Source organism: Pseudopipra pipra, chromosome Z, assembly GCF_036250125.1.
Source record: "Pseudopipra pipra isolate bDixPip1 chromosome Z, bDixPip1.hap1, whole genome shotgun sequence".
Taxonomy (NCBI): Eukaryota; Metazoa; Chordata; class Aves; order Passeriformes; family Pipridae; genus Pseudopipra; species Pseudopipra pipra.
The window spans coordinates 48,585,470-48,603,107 of record NC_087581.1 but is presented as its reverse complement, the minus strand read 5'-3'; the positions used below and the strand labels follow the sequence as shown (position 1 = coordinate 48,603,107).

Sequence of the window (17,638 nt, the reverse complement as noted above, 5' to 3'; positions counted from 1 at the left end):
CTAGTTATTTATATTTTTCAATCTTAAGTATTTTTACATCTTTCAAGACTAAAAGACAAGGTTCCATTAAAATGTCTGATTGGAGTAATATCTGCCTTAAAATACAAAGCCAGGGCTCTTGACAGTGCTTGACAGCACTAAAAAAAAAAAACAAAACAAACAAACAAACAAAAAAAACAACACACAAATACCAACAACAACAACACACATCAAGAAAAATCCAGACACACCATCTAAAATAAAAAAAAGCCAAAAAATAAAACATGCCACCAAAACAAAAACAAACCCTAACCTGCAAAGTAGCAGGTGTAACCATATCCTGCTAAAAAGTACAAGACTTTCAATATCACAACGGTCTCCCTGACCTACCACAGATTTCTGTGGCAGTTTAGCACCCACTGCTATCAGGAGCACTCTGCAGATTAAGGCTTGCAACTAACAGAAACAAGATCTGAAATAATTAGTAAACATGCATTCTTACTGCTGATATTCTATGTTGCTTCCCCAGGCTGAAGAATCTGGATTTCTGATGTTTCCAAAATGTCTGGATCCTGAGTACTTAGTATTAATTTCACTCTAGTTAGATGGCAAAAGGAAATGATGGGGGAGGCAGGAAGGTGAGAAGGGTGCGAGAGGGGAAACCAATGCAAAAGCGACACCCAAGTCAAAATAAATACTGAGTAAACATATCCCAGGTTTTCCTGTATTTTGGAAATAGTGACATGCCTATCAGAACTTTCTAAGTTCACATTCATTCTACAGAATTTCAAACCAAGCTTAAAAGATACCTATTTCCTCCTACACATCACTCAGTTTAAATACCATTTGCAATTGCTGAACTTTTCAGTGGCTTTAGTTGTTGATGTCCCAGTTCAGCAAGAGCAGAACAGTCCTCATGAAAATGCACCCAGTTTACAAGAGAAAGAAACTATCAACTTTTGAGTTGAAGCCTATAGTCAAAGATGCTAGCAGCTATTTACAGAAAGTTTTAGGGGTTTTTTGTTTGTTTTTTGCTGCCTTGTATAAGCCTTATTGCATTAGGCAAGGCAACACAATATACTTTAAATCCTTAATATATTGCATAAAAGCAAGAAAAAGAATTAAGGCTTAAGGTAGCTACCTGCCCACTCACTTGCATTTCAGTTTAATTATATTAGGCAGAATACACTGCTCTTCTGAACTCAGATACCTGAAGATTGTACATGCATTAGTTTATTGTACTCATCTTTTTAAAGTATGAACACTGACATAATTCTCCTGAGTTTTCAGGTCACTACTTAATCCCCCAATCGTGCAGACAGCCCTAATTCTGCTCTATTTATTTCATTGGCTTCAGGGGCAGGGATGGGGGGAGGGAAATGAAAAAAAAGTATAATACCAGCAAAAATAAAACCTGTTTTTGTTATTTTAGATTTATCATATGCAACTATTGTATTTGTTGTCATCAAATGAAGTGGCTTGCCTGGAACAAATGTGCAAGACTTGTAAGCAAATAGGTGATGATTTCAATTTTGCCCCATAAAATCTGGAAACGAGTTCAGGAATCTGAGGTGCCTTGAATTCCTCCTACAAGTTATCAGTATAGCTAAAATGCTTCTATCAGCTTACACACAAAATGGGGGGAAGCAAATATCTTTAAACCCAGAGAAAACACACTTCGACTACAATGAACTTGGCAGTAAAAATGCACACAACCCAGAGAATGATGACTGAAAAAAGTTAAAAACTACTGCTAGTTTTTAAACAACTCTAACCCTAACCCTGAAGCAATACTATGGCTTTGAATGAAGGAAAGATACTTCCAGTATGTCCTCCTAAAGTGGCAGATTTGTACGTGCCTAGAGAACTGCACTGATCACACAATGCACAGCACTGTCTCCGTACTGAGTGGACAGCTTACTAACAGAAGGTAAGTAAATAAAATTGTTAAAGGATACAATATGACCTAGCTACTGACTAATTGATATGCAGTATTTTTCAACACCTGTGACACTAAAAAGCAAGTTTTTGCTACAGCCTATTCTGTTGTTAACAGACAGGCTACATTAACCACAACCATTTTCAGTTACTGACATCAAAAAGTAACAGGAGAGGTGCTCAAAGTAACTTTATCAGGCTCTACAAAATAAAACTTGAAAAGACTTGATACTTCAAGCAGACTAATACCTAAATTGCACAGTAACTGATGTAGAAACACTTTATGCACATAAGTAAACAATTACAAGATTTTTGGAGTAATTCATAAAAGCATTTGGAAGATATTGTAGTTTATGATCAATCCAGATGATATGTTATAAACAGTTTAAAAGTTACCTATATAAAGGGAAGATTTGTGTTTTGGGACACTATCATCAATAAAAGCTGTTCCCAAAGTATACAGCGGTGTTCCTCCAACTCCCAGCAGCAGCTGTCCCAGAATGAAGACATACAGATACTTGTGATGTGAAGACTTCATGCTGGCATTGCAAGTTATATTAGCAGACACGGTTTCTGGAGCTTGACAAGTGTCTGAAAAACAGAGACAACAAGACTATAATTCTGATACCCAGCTCATCACAGTCTAGCTGAAAAAAAAATCTGTACTGAAAGCTAAACTACAAATGAAGTGCTGTTATGTCAGGCTCCCACTTCAATTTTCACACCTATCAAGGTATCCCATATGGCAGTGCCAAGGTTTATATCCCCCAAAAGAAATACTATCACGGCTTGGTTCTTGTTTCCTCACCAGGAAGGTAAGATGAATGAAATAGCCTTATTAAAATGCTTTGCCTTGTTGAAAGCATTACTGATCAGATTTATGGAAAAAAACAAACAAACAAACAACTATCTGTCAAATGGTCATTCCACAGGTTGTGAATACTCCTGGGTAACACACTTCATTTTGTTCTTGTATGTTATAATGATTCTAAGGAGCACTAACAACTTCCACTCAATTGACAGACCAGCCTGAACAACCTAAGGAAAGCTGGACTGCTAGAACGTGCACTCAGGCACTAGCAAAGATAATCCTCCCTTCTCATTCACTCTTTTGAGAAATGTTTCCCTAGGAGAAAAGAAAACCCACCTTGAAACCTACACCACTACCTCTCATAGAGCACACACACTGTCACCTCTCCAGAACAAGTGGTTAAGGTAAAGCCTCTGTACTTAAGCACACAAAGAGGAAAGCAGTGGTGCAGCAGTGTAAGGTTGTGTCTGCTCCTGTATTGTTTGGCACTACAAGGAAGGAAGAGAAAAGAGGAACTGATGACAGGGAGTATGTGTTCTCCTTCCCCTTGCTATCACTGCACTTTCAGTAAGAGTGCCAAGTGATGAGATAAAAGAGAAGCATGCTTCTTTTTTTCCATAGAAGAGCATGAAACCTTAAGAACAACAACAAACTCATCAGTTTTGTGGGAATAAGCCACACTGAACAGACATATGAAAACATCCTTCAGATCCAACAAGCAGACTGATTCATTCACACTACTTTGCCACAAAATTACTACATTTTTTTTTCTTCCTCAGGTCCTTTTACATTTTAAAACACTTTTTACTTAAGCAAAGAAAGGGCAAGCTCAATCCACACTTTGAGCTCACAAAACAAAGTACAAGGAAGTCCTTGCCACACAGCAGATATTTAAGCAAACTGTCTACACGGGTGTTATAAATACATCCATGGACTTTACCGTTACTCCCTGTAGCTCACAACAGGTGATACAGTGCTGTTACACAGAAACAGGCCAACATAAGGGATAATAAAACCTCACATCAAGAGGAGGAGTCAAAGATTTCCTTCCTTTGCACTTAAGAAGAATCCTGGGTAATTTGTCCCAGTGTTTGACTGTCTTCACAATGAAATTATCTTCCTTGAGTCAAGTGAAAAACTACTATTCATGTTTGCTATGAAATACATATTGAAATATGTTTAAATTTTTAAAATAAAATCCGAGACAGAAGTTTAAAGGTACACTGCTTATAGCATCTGCAGTTTTCACAGTCCCCTCTGCCATCTCTGATTAATCAAATTCGGCTGCTTCCGCTACGGACACACCACCAGGTGGAGCCCTGACTGCACATATCGGAGCCAACCGAGGCACCGGCGACTCTGCAACCTGGAAAAGTTCAGAACAAACAGCTGGTCACACCTAAGCTACAAATCCGAGTCCGAAGCCTTTCTGGAGGTTAGAAAAGAAATGTTTCCTATGGCTAAAAAATTTTAATAATAGGGAGACCATTCATTAACAACTCCTTCAATATGAAACTAAACGACTTCTAAAAAGTGGTATTAGGATAAATAAACAATGAAGTCGTTTTGTAGAGTAGGATATGTATATACTCAGAATAAAAGTAAATTAATATCCCAAGGTAAAACAGTAAGTTTCATGAAGTCTGTAAGCCTTATACTGGAGGTTATATGTATTTTGTATTCCAGTCTAGATCTATTTATTAGCCTGGTAGCCATATTAAAAATTGCACTGAACTGTACTTGAAATTATCCTGCAGGTAAAACTCACTGTAGTGACATAGAGCAGACAAACATAAATAATCAAGTAACCAACTAGTAAAATGAGCTGTTCAGAAATAAATTAGGTGGTAGATTTTAATACAAAGCATCAAATAAAAGTTTTATAGAAACTTCAATATTTTTTATTAACTACTCATTCAAACAAATAATCAAAAAGGAAGGTCTTAGGGGTGTGGTGCTATTAAATTCCACAACCAATTGTATAGTTAAGATGCTTCATCAAAATCAGAACTAGCTAAACCAGACATCCCATGATCCTGTACTTCACAGTTAAAGGATGCCATTGCACAGCACCTGAAGATTTAGTTGACTCTGTCACAGTGCAAACGTTCCCTACACTTAGTCATTTATCTTTAATAGTGTTCTGTTTAAGTCAGCTAAGTCTTTCACCACAGTCCCAGCACAGGCACCTGCATTAGAACAGTCAAAACAGCAGGAATGTTGTCAGCTGACAGTGCCATGGTGAAGGAGACAAATTCCTTTCGAAATCTAGAAGTGGTGGGGAATTTTTAGAAGTCCATGTAGAACATCTTCCTAATGAAGCATCAACATCTACATCCATGTAGATGTCTGATAAAACAGTAACATATTGAGATTTCAACTACAGTTGTTTGAAAGGAAAGAGATCAGTTGTGATAGTTGGTCTTCTCTCCCACACTATCAGTATCTTGTTTCAATTAACAAGAACCTGCAATCAGGTTAAAACTTATATATCAAATTCAGCTTCCCTTCCATACTACAGTGAAGGAGGAAGTACAATACTGAAACCAAAATTGTAGAGAAATGGGACTGTAACAGAGCCAGGAGCAAGTAACCTCTTGCCCCTCTATTAAAAGGTAGCAAATAATCATCTGCTCACAGCCCTCAAACACTGAAGACCGTTTTCTTTTGGCCTTGTTCAGTTAAATGTTCAATTAACTTCCATTACAGATCCTCACTTATTAGATAGGGGAAAATAGCTTACCAAACTTGTTTAACTAATGTCTGGACAGCTTATGCAAGTGTATGACATGATCAACACTAAAGAAATTGAGAATCAAAACCTTTCATCAGGTTGCTTAACAGCTACTGATTTTTTTAAGTGAGCACACTAGTATGCTTAGTCATTGGAGGCATAAGTCTGGTTGAACATCGCAATAACAATTAAGTCATCCTGCTTTAAACATATCCGAATATTTATGTATTACTTACAGGTGTGCCACTAAATTGAAATACAAACCACACTGCACTAACCACACTGCATTGAAGTCTTCTTTCATGAGAAAAGTTATGTAAGAACTGAGAGCTAACTACTCCCATGATTTAAATACTGCTTTGTTCAGTACAGTTCAGTACTGCTTGTTGCCTCTATTTCAAATAAATCTACAAGTTTTAATCAACATCTTTTAAAGGAACTTAGAAATTTGTTAACAAATGAATCAAGATGTCTTTAATGGTTCAAAACCCCAAAGAACTGCAAAAAGTAGCCACCTTTCAACAAGATGGCAAGTCTGATTTTTTTGACTACAGTCAAAGCTTTACTTTGACACTTATTCTACCTCACTGATCTAACTTGATTCCAATTCACAAATAGATGCCAGATACTTTTCTCAAAAGTGAATTTTAATTGCATATATCACTGCAAGTAAAAAAAAGGCATTTTATTCAAATGTTGCTTATGAGCAAGAACTGATATTGACAGTTAGATCACTTCTGTTAAACAAAGTTCACTGTGCAGAGTTCTGTAACTTCTTGAACTTACAGATTTCACAGAATCATTATTTTCAGTGTCACAGATAATACTTTATTTTAGGATTTTAACAGAGATTAGTTACATTGTACCAAATAAAGAGCTGCACCAAGTCACTACAGAGATTCTTTTTGCGTGTGTGTGTGTAATTTTCAAAACAAAGACAAGCTTACCTTCAGGTTTAGCTCCATAATGGTATTTTCCAACACTAAAGTGTGGTAAGCAAAATGTAAGGGAGCCCAGTCCTAGCATAAATGCTGAGAAAGCAAGCCATCGTGGTTTGTGCCCTCTTTCTCCGAAGAAAGATATAAACAGTGACAACATGCAAAAAGAAATGTCATAGCTTGCAGAGATTAAGCCAGTCAGGGAACTGTTCAACTCATAACGCTTCTCAATTGTTGAAATACTAATGTTAACCAGGCCATTTACCACAATACCTACAAAACCAAAAAAAGAGATAATTAGTCAAAGATATATTCATTTTAACCTTTCCATCACACAATGGTAAGTTTACCCTTGCAATGCTATGAAATTAGCATATTTACAAAGCTCCATTGTAAGTATTTATTAGCTTTAAAATCCAGGTATATAGTAGATCAATACAGTGCCAGCTTAAGCCAGCAAAATTGCACAGCCTATTCAATTTTATTCCCCTGTGGACACTCAAGCATTAAGCCAGAAATATACCATGCCTCAAACTCTTTTCATGTATTAAGGTTCCAGATTCTGTTTGAAGCACAGATTCCAAACAGAATGCATTACAGTATCATAAGATACTGTACAAGTTAAAAGGAAATTAGTCAAGGTTATGGCTTGCACTAGAATAAAAGCTACAAGTGAACTAAGTTCAGGACATAGCTTTCAAAGTACTGTCAAAAAACATAAGTTCCTCCCTGCCACCACAAGGGAAGATAAGAAGGCTCTTGAATAGACATGCTTCCCCTATAATTGAAAAAAGCTATTTAAAAATACTTCACAACTGTTCTAGAGCAACTGAGATGATTTACTTTAAGTGAAAAATAAAAAGTTTGTCCTCTGAATCTTTAAGTTCCCAGAAGCAAAAGTATGAAAGGATCCAGAAAAAAAGGCATTGCACAAGCTGCCCTACTGAAGCACAGATGAACCTCAAAAAAATAAAAATTATCCCAAAGTAGAAGCAAGTAAGCTGCAATTGCCAGCGCATGTCCATTTTTACAAATGCGCTGTCTGTAGATTCTAACTCGAATCTCCCATCCTGCTTCACATTCTGTTTCTATGTGAAACACCAAAGAGATTAATAGCAGTAGTTCATAACAGTGCCAGGCAACTTCATCACAGTCTAATTAAACTATGTCCATAATAAAATATATACCTGAAAAGAAGTTAGGATGTCTTGGAGTCACAGTTGCAAATAAGTTGGAGTTATGTAACCTCATAGATGACTGATGAGCCTCTCTCATGACACAGGCCCTACAGTTATTCTTACTCTTTATAAAATTCAAACATGATTCTCTACTGTCATTCTACAACCAGAACAAAAGGACTGGTGACAGCAATAGACTTAAGTTACTTTTCAACAAGCATTGTACCATCCAGAAGTACAACTACTGAGGACAAACTTCAACATCTCCTTCAAGTGCTCCAACATATTGAAAAAAAATTACTCCAAATCAGCCAGTTGTTTTCTAATCCCCACCACAGGCAAACATTTCAGCTTTTTATACAGAGGCAGCTCTTGGCACAATCTTAATTCCAATACCCTATGGCTTCTTTATTAATGTTGACAATTCTACCTATCAGTCAATAACAGAAGTATTACAATGTTCCTCCACTGCCATTGGTTATACATTTGGCAACTTTTTCCTATTAAGGAGCATTTACCAAAGAACAATAATAGCATGAAGGAATGAACAAACAACTTTTTTCCCCATTTGCCAGCACCTCAAACATTTACTAAGGCCTTGAGACATTCATATGAAGCAAGTGTGCTACACAGTAAGTGGATTACAGAGCTAGAAGGCATTGTCTTTTACTGTAGTTTAAGTCATCACCTTTAATTTGCATCCTAAAAGCCATAAAACCTCATAGTTAATTTTACTGAATAATTAGATTTCATCTGTAAACACACAGATGTGATGAATGGCAGCATAACTCCTCCAATGGCATCATCTAGTGACTAATCGCTAGGAAAGATGGAACCTGGCTAATACTTGATCTGAAAAACAAGTTCTGCAAGGCCATCTCAACACTCTAAAGTTGTAGCACAGAAGCTAGTTTTCAACTCTTCTAACCAAAACTTTATTGTCCCACTACATCTGTTAGAGCTTTAGGTTCAGTGGGTACTGACCTGTAAAATCCAGATTAATTATAAACCAACTTAATTTGCTCTAGTGAAACACAAGAGTATTTTTTCTTTATCCTGTCTTAAAAAAAACAAAACTGCTCTGCAGTTGTTATAAGCATGGTGGCTTTAACACAGTAGTTTGCAGGTACACAAAAAAATTAAAAAGGCCTAACCAGCCTATAAAATATTTGTGCTATTCAATTTTTTTAGACATATTAGAATGAACCAGCCTCAAACAGCAGTTTTGTTATTTTGTTTAATAAAAATTACTGACAGTCCTTCTTGTACTCAAAAGAGTGAGATAATTTCTACCTTGTTTCCTACTACAGCTAGGAATTGCAGCACATCCAGTTACTGTATTACAAGATACAACATACATTTATGCAATTCCACGTGTTGTACAGAAAGCAGGTATTAGCCATGCAACAACATTCTACACAAATTGTTTTCTATTCTGGAAATACAGGTTTCATACATACTTGACACAGAAACAGCAAGAAATTACAAGTTCCCCTGGAATCTTCTGAGAAGCTGAAATACAGCACATCAGGTGCTAACAATAATCTCTTTTCTAAAGCAGCTAGAAAATAACCTGACAAATACATGCTTTCAGTTAGATACACCCAGAAATCTACACACAGGTACCAGGTCACTGAAGATAATCACCCACTATGTTCACTCACGTAAAAAGCCTTCGTTAGTCTTCAATACCTTACGTTATAATCTTTTCTAGAGGTGTGCTAGGAAGTCAAATAGATATATTTTATCTTCCTCAATGATTGTTTCTGTAATTTGGAGGGTAAGTCAAATAATTAGACCCAAAACCACCACACAGCATTAGCTCACAAAACTTCAAAATTCCAGTCGTATTTTGTGTGCTTTTATCTAAAGTCTGAAGCTACAGACTTGAATGTTTTCACAAAGCTTCATACACAACATTGAATTTCTTGCTGATAAGGAAGAAATTGTTTTTTCTGCCTCTCAAAAAGAATTGCAGCTTGAGTCTTTAGCACCCAATTTCCTTTCTGTGTTCTAAACCAAAGGAAAGGCTCTTATTCAGAAAATCGAAGTAACAACATCAGGAATGCCACAAGACTTGTGATAGCCACACTTCAAAAACCAGCTTCCAAAATCAGCTTCCAAAACCAACATCAGAAGTTTCCTTACATTAAAGGCCCTAAACCTGAACTAGATTAGTTACCTGGAATATATATAAAGTTAGATAACAGGACCAAGAGCTGGATAAGCAGCACATTTATGCCTTCTTAAGGGGACAGAAATTCTTATGGTACAAGATGCTTTTATGACTGGCAACCTACAAAGACTACTAAAAAGAGAAAAATTTTAAATGACACGAAGTTTATTATTCAGCTCAGCAACCAGATCACAACAGCAAACCAGATCTGAAGAAACTTAGAAGTGCTGGAAATATTCAAGACACTTGGTTTAGTACTCTTAAGTCACTCAAAAAAAGATAGACGTGTATTCTAAAAGTCGTCTACTATTCAACTGCCATTGAAATCTGCTATGTAAGAAGTTCTTCCACCTTTACCTTTCTTTTTTTTATGAAGAAAATAAATTTGAGCTAACAGCAGGACAACTGTAACAGTAATCACCTCCTGATCCTAGCAGCTGTAGCATGACTTTTCAAATCCAACTAAGAAATAACAGGCTCTGCTCAAAACTCCCAAGATATTTCTTTTCTAACACAAGACCTGTATGCTAAGATTAGATTCTGAACAGGTTGAAATCAGAAAAAGTTCACAGAAACACATACTGAGAGACAATGTCCTTCAAGGACTTTCCAAGCAACACAAACAGCATTCAAATCCTTCTAGGTTTTAAGCAGAACCTCCTGTTCAGTTCTCCTCATACCACTCCAGTTATCTCAGTGCAGTTCCAGGCAGGAATGCAGCCATCCATATCCCACATATCTTTGGTGAAGGCTGCCAGCTCCTGTAGCATCAAATCTCCAACATCTCCCTTCACCCTTCTACAGCGGTGTCATTCTTTAAGAGCAACAACAATGAGCTTTAAAGCCTCATATTTTTCCAGGAAACACATTTTCACTTCTAGTCAGCCCAATAAAATTGAAGGGTTATGAACATTAATCCAATAGCTCCATTTGAAGGACAAACCTCAAGACTGTATATTTGGTACACTAATGTTTCTCCTCCATCCAGTCACTACTACTGCTTCCTAAGCTTCAGACTTGCTAAGGCCCTAACAAATCTTTTTACACAAAACCAAAACTGTGGACAAGAAACTCTGAAGCTGAACAGCAGAAATTTAGGGCAAGCTAAACTTCAGGTTTCCCCCACAATCAAGTTAAACCATTAAGTTTTGGGAAGACGGCTGCACTGGGATCCACAGAACAAGAACATGTTGTTTATTTGCTTGTCTTCAGAGCCATCCTCATTACCCAAAGTCCTAACCCAACCAGGTCAAGATACTGTTTTAGTTAGCAGGGAAGTAACACAGTACATGCTCGGGTACTAGAATTTTGTCTACTGGTTTATATTGGTGTTTTATTCCCTGGCTTCTAAGTCCCAACCCGTAAGTGCACGTGAAGTGTGAGCAGTGCGGATGCAGCACTGACAAGAGCACGAAGCACAGACCTGGTGGGACCATGGACTCAGCAGCGTCCAGTAACGCAGGTGGGAAAAGAGGCAGAACAGAGTGAAGTAGAGAGAGTAACACTGTACGAGCAAGTTCCCTATACAAGGCATTACTGTACTTTCTTCCCCTAGCAAAGCCATTACCGTCTCTAGAGGAACCCTGTCCCTCCTTGCCCACTGCCCAAAACATGCTTCTCCTGCCTCCCCCAGTCCAGGCTCCCGGCCGGCTTCCCCCCAGGAAAGAGAAGCAGCAGAAGAGGTGCCCCGGGCACCAGAGGGCCCACAGGGACGGGTTACCTTGGAAGGTGGCCAGCAGGCTGTACACAACCAGGTAGCCCTCGGGGTTGTTGCAGAGCTGCAGAGACTCCGGGGTGCAGCCGCCCCACCCGCAGGGCCCCTCCTCAAAGTCGGGTTCGGAGGGGGCACAGGCACTAGAACTGGCACTGGAGCTGGTGTAGTTCCAGGGGCGCTGCCGGCCGAGGCTGGGGCTGGGAGTCTCGAACGCCGCGTTCTCGATGCCGCCGCCGCTCATGGCGCCCGAAGCCGTTGCCACCCCCGGCTGCGAGCAGCACCCGCGCCCAACGCTCCCGCCGCTGAATAACCACGGGGGCAGGGCCGGACCGAGCGGGGAAGGGCAGGGCCGAGCCGGCACCGCCCCGCCGGGCAGGTGCTGGCACCTCCCCCGCACGGCCCCGACACGGCTCGGCCCCCTCGGCCGCTCCCTGAGGGAAATTCCCCCGCACCGGCGGGTCGGTGTAAGCCGCCAAGAGAGGTGTGTTATCCAGCGTCATTCGTTCTGTGCGGAGAAGAAAATAAAATAAAAAAAAAAGTCTTCACGTAAGTTTCTTTCTGGAAATGAAAAAAAAATAGTTCAAAATCTCCTTACGTAAGTGTTGCAAAAAGGGAAAGGTTGCAAAATGGACCAGATACGGTGCTTTCCCACTTCAGGCAACGTGACCCACCCACAGCAAAAGCCCTGGACATTTGTGGATGTCATCCTTTGAAAATACTTATTCCCTTCCTGTACCAGTGAGTGTTTCCACATACACCAGTTCCCAGTCATTGAACACATTAATTCAGCTGCAGACATCAACCATTAGAATTTGTCAAATGTATAAGAAAATCCAAGTTTGTTTGTCTATAGTGTAAATTATTTTACTCATCTACACAAGAACAGTAGGGAGGGAATCTGGGGATCAATTAACTGTCACTGCTGGTGTTCATCTCTGGGCAGTGGAAGTTAGTCCTGAAAAGTAATTCCCCTCTTAAGAGTCATTTACATTTTAGAGACAGGTGAAACAAGATTGAAACTAGAGATATCATCAGTGACCTTGGCTTCACAGTGAAAGCCAGGGCATCCTCTTCGATTCTCATCCGTCTGCTCTTAGGAGAGAAGCACACATTTTCAAGTACTCATTAGCAGCACAGAAACAACATGGAGATGACCTTCTGTAAAAGATAACAAGTAACTTAGACAAGAGAATATGCGTCTGTTTATTCTTATAGATAAATTGCGAATGGGAAATCAGCTGCTTCTGATTCTTCTGACGCATCTTGCAGAGGCAGTGGGTGATGGCTAGAGCTGAAGGGCCATGGAATCCCCTGGCAGCTGGGCCTTCCTCACGCTCCTCCTTGGCCACCACAGGGTACCTTCCAGGTGCTACTCCATCCCCATAGAGAGCAGTGACCTTCCCAAGCCCCCAGGAGCTCAGATAGCTGCTCTCCAGTGAAGCATTCATCTGCTGGTCACTGATGATGCCCGAACTCTGAAACTAGCTTATTATCATTTCAGGCTATGATCTGGAGTGGTTTTTCCTCTGCTGGTCATCAAGATATATCCCAGTTAACAGCTTTGTGAGAGGTCTAAGGATGTGCCTGAGCCAGCTGGCACACTAGTCTGTTTCAGAAACAATATTTTAGTAGAGTTTTCTTTTTTTGTTTGCATTTTATTGATTGGGTTTTTGTCCTCCTAATTAAAATAAAGTAGGACATGGCATTAGAAATGATACCCTGATCTTTGCTAGAGTGCCTACATGCTAGAGTAGTAAGAATAATCCACAAAATTGCTAAATTACTATACTGCTAAGGATACCTGAAAACCTCCCTTTTTCTACCAGATCAGCTAGGTTTGTTGTTATCTTCATCTAGCTGTCAGCTGGTGGTTTTGGTTTTATCACCACAGGAAGGTGACAGAACAGAAGGGAAAAAGAGAAGTGAATGGAGCTCACTGTGAAAAATAAAGTGTTCAGATAAAGCCAACATTTTTAAGAAAAGTGGGGAGGATAGCATTGCGGTGTCCAGTATAGGCCTAGTCTGGGAATTAAATAGGGAATTGAATAATCCAGGAAATTCAATAGGAGTGAACTCTTGAGAATTTATACTGTGCTAGCAGAACACAGATTTTAGAAGAAAGCCAGAGGGACAGAAAGAGAGAGATAGGGAATAAAATATGATGTATTTGTGCAGTGGTTATGTCCCCAAAAGCAATTTACAGAAAAATGCAGTAGATTCAACCAGCTGTTATAAACTGCTTTACTCTGAGACCATACTTAAAGCTATTACAGAAGTTTAAGTTCCTTGCAATCCAAGACTGGTTACAAAATCTACCCAAAAATGGCAAAATATGATTGGTTTCCAGGAAAGTATCTAGAATGCACTCGGCACGGCCCAGCCTCAGCCTGGCCCCAGGACACATGCGCTTGGGCCCGGCCCCAGGCATGGAAAGGAGTGAGAGAGGAGGAGCTTCGCTGGTGCGGACTGTGCCATCGTGGGAGATGAGAGCGGGACCCCGGAACTCACAGAAGAGAAGGAAAACTCCAAACCCGGGCAGATGGAGCTCGATCAGCCCTGTAAGGCCATCCATCTAAGAGAAGGTCACTCTAATTAAACCTACATCCTGAGGACCTCGCTGCTACCATCCAAGCTCGCTCGGCTCTGGCAGATGAACCTTAGGATTAAAGGGTGGGTTCAGTTCAGCGCATACTGTGTCTCACCTGAAAAATCCATCGTGCAGGCTCAAAGGCCTTACACACATTTGCAAAGCTCTGTATCAACATCTTCTACAAATGCAGTCACACAAAGATCAAAAGACAAAGGCATATACACCTGCCTCCAAAGGTGCAGCCAAATTAACTCTAGCATGCTGGAACATCAGCACCATGCTCAATTCTGCAGATAATGGATGTCCTGAGCACCAGTCTGCCCTGATTGCCCATGAACTGTCACATCTCAGTGTCGACATTGCCGCTCTCAGTGATGTTCGCAGGAGGCAGCCTCAGAGAACATGGTGCTGGTTACACACACTTTTGGTCAGGTAAACCCAGAACTGAAAAGTATCTCTCAGGAGTCGGCTTCATGATCAAAAACTCTATTGTTCCCAAACTCGAAAATCTGCCATCAGCTCATTCTGACCAAATTATCTCCCTACACCTTCCACTCCACAGCAAGCAACATGTTCTCCTCTTTAGTATATATGCCCCAATTCTCCAAGCTGACCCTACTGAAAAAGATAAATTTTACACTGACCTGCGCTGCCTTATCCAGAAGGTTCCTGCAGATGATAAAATCATTATCCTTGGTGATTTCAACGCCAGAGTAGGAAAGAATTTTGAAGCCTGGAAAGGAATATTAGGCAAGCATGGTGTTGGAAACTGCAACGATAATGGTCGACTTCTGCTAGAATTCTGTGCGGAGCAACAGCTACCATCACAAATACTATCTTTCAGCAGAAAAATAGTCTGAAGACCACATGGATGCATCCCAGATCCAAACATTGGCACCTCATTGATTATGTCTTGGTGCGACGGAGAGATGTCCAATTTGCTGATGACACCAAATTGGGAGAGAGTGTCGACCTGCTGGAAGGCAGGAGGGCTCTGCAGAGGGATCTGGATAGACTGGAGAGATGGGCTGATTCCAATGGGATGAAGCTCAATAAAGCCAAGTGCCGGGTCCTGCACTTTGGCCACAACAACCCCCTGCAGCGCTACAGGCTGGGCACAGAGTGGCTGGAGAGCAGCCAGGCAGAAAGGGACCTGGGGGTACTAATTGACAGGAAGCTCAACATGAGCCAACAGTGTGCCCAGGTGGCCAAGAAGGCCAATGGGATCTTGTCCTGTATCAAAAATAGTGTGGCCAGCAGGAGCAGGGAAGTGATCCTTCCCCTGTACTCTGCGTTGGTGAGGCCACACCTTGAGTATTGTGTTCAGTTCTGGGCCCCTCAGTTCAGAAAGGATATTGAGGTGCTGGAGCGGGTCCAGAGAAGAGCAACAAGGCTGGTGAAGGGACTGGAGCATAAGTCCTATGGGGAGAGGCTGAGGGAGCTGGGGTTGTTTAGCCTGGAGAAGAGGAGGCTCAGAGGTGACCTCATCACCGTCTATAACTACCTGAAGGGAAGTTCTAGCCAGGTGGGGGTTGGTCTCTTCTCTCAGGCACTCAGCAATAGGACAAGGGGGCATGGGCTTAAGCTCCACCAGGGGAAATTTAAGTTGGATATCAGGAGAAAATTCTTTACAGAGAGAGTGATCAGGCATTGGAATGGGCTGCCCAGAGAGGTGGTGGATTCACCATCCCTGGAGATTTTTAAACGCAGATTGGACGTGGCACTGAGTGCCATGATCTAGTAAATGGACTGGATTTGGACCAAGGGTTGGACTCGATGATCTCGGAGGGCTTTTCCAACCCAATCGATTCTATGATTCTATGTCCACCATACCCACGTGATGCCCAGCACAGAATGCCAAACAGGCCATCGACTGGTGTGCTGTAAACTTAACCTCATTCTTAAATTCAAACCTAAAAGGGGCAGTATCCCAAGGAGGAGACTCCAAGTTAACAATCTCCAATCAGCCACAGTGAGACACAAATTCCAGGCTAATCTTCAAACTAGGCTAGATAACCATTCCTCAGATTCTACAGATACCTCTCCTGTAACACTCTGGCACCATATTAAAAACAGCATCCAGCAGTCCTCTGAAGAAACCTTAGAGTTCTCCCTCAAGAAGAACAAGGACTGGTTTGATGAAAACAATCAAGAGATCCAGGAATTGTTGAGGAAGAAGAGAACCGCCCACCAAGCACACCTTGCACTACCTTCCTGTCACGTAAGAAAAACAGCCTTTCACATTACATGCAGCAAGCTCCAACAGAAACTCCGTGACATCCAGAATAAGTGGCGGATCAGTCTAGCTGAAAAAACGCAATTGTGCGCTGACACAGGTGATCACAGAGGTTTCTATGAAGCCCTGAAAACAGCATACGGGCCTACATACCAAGTTCAAAGTCCTCTACTCAGCACTGGAAGTGTTTGACCTCAGATGGTCAAACACTTCTTACAGATAAAACCTCCATTCTGAATCGATGGTCTGAACACTTTCAGACCCTTTTCAGTACCAACCATGTAGTCCAAGACACAGCAAATCAGTCCATCACAGAACAACCGGTGAAGTATGAATTGGATACTGCCCCCACTTTAGGAGAAACCCTCAAGGCCATACAGCAGGTGAAAATTGGCAAGGCAGCTGGGGTTGATGAAATTCCACCTGAAGTCTGGAAACATGGGGGCCTCACACTCCATGCTAAATTTCACGAGTTCTTACTGCACTGTTGGGAACTAGGTGAACTACCATCAGACCTTCGTGATGCAGTCATCACTACCCTATATAAGAAGAAAGGAATTAAATCAGACTGTTCAAATTATCGTGGTATTACTCTGCTCTCCATTGCTGGCAAAATCCTGGCAAGAATACTTTTGAACAGACTATTACCCGCTATAGCAGAAGAAATTCTATCTGAAAGCCAATGTGGTTTCAGAGCCAACAGGAGCACCACAGACATGGTATTTGTTCTCAGACAACTGCAAGAGAAGTTTAGGGAACAGAACAAAGGTCTCTATGTAACCTTTGTAGACCTCACCAAAGCTTTCAATACTGTGAGCAGGACAGGTCTATGGCAGATTTTGGAATGTTTAGGTTGTCCCCCCAAGTTCCTTAAAATGATCATCTCACTCCATGAGGATCAGCACGGCCAAGTCAGTTATGGCAAAGCACTTTCTGAGCCCTTTCTAATAATTAATGGTGTGAAACAAGGCTGCATTCTCACTCCAACCCTATTCACAGTCTTTTTCAGCATGATGCTCCAAAGGGCCACGGCAGACCTCGAGGATCAGGACGGTATCTACATTCAATACTGTACTGATGGAAGCCTTTTCAACCTAAGGTGACTGAAGGCCCACACCAAGACCTTAAACCATCTTGTCTGGGAGCTGCTTTATGCTGATGACGCCGCCCTTGTTGCCCACACAGAAGCAGCTCTGCAGCGTTTAACATCCTGCTTTGCAGATGCTACTGAGCTCTTTGGTCTGGAAGTCAGCTTAAAGAAGACAGAAGTTCTCTATCAACCTGCACCTCAGGAAGTCTTCCTTCATCTCCATATCACCATTGGCAAATCAGTGCTCAAATCAG

The 17,638-nt window shown here is 41.0% G+C and overlaps 1 protein-coding gene across 1 annotated transcript in view; it reads right to left on the bottom strand.

Annotated features, from left to right (window-relative positions):
• Positions 1 to 11,808, bottom strand: part of SLCO4C1 (solute carrier organic anion transporter family member 4C1) — a 28,723-nt gene extending 16,915 nt beyond the window's left edge. The window contains exons 1-3 of the mRNA XM_064642659.1: positions 11,475 to 11,808; positions 6,410 to 6,673; positions 2,314 to 2,508 (exon numbers count right to left, since the gene is read on the bottom strand). Of these exons, the coding sequence (XP_064498729.1) occupies positions 2,314 to 2,508; positions 6,410 to 6,673; positions 11,475 to 11,709 (694 nt within the window). The 5' untranslated portion in view covers positions 11,710 to 11,808. The remainder of the gene's footprint in view (positions 1 to 2,313; positions 2,509 to 6,409; positions 6,674 to 11,474) is intronic.
• Between the last annotated feature and the right edge of the window lie 5,830 nt (positions 11,809 to 17,638).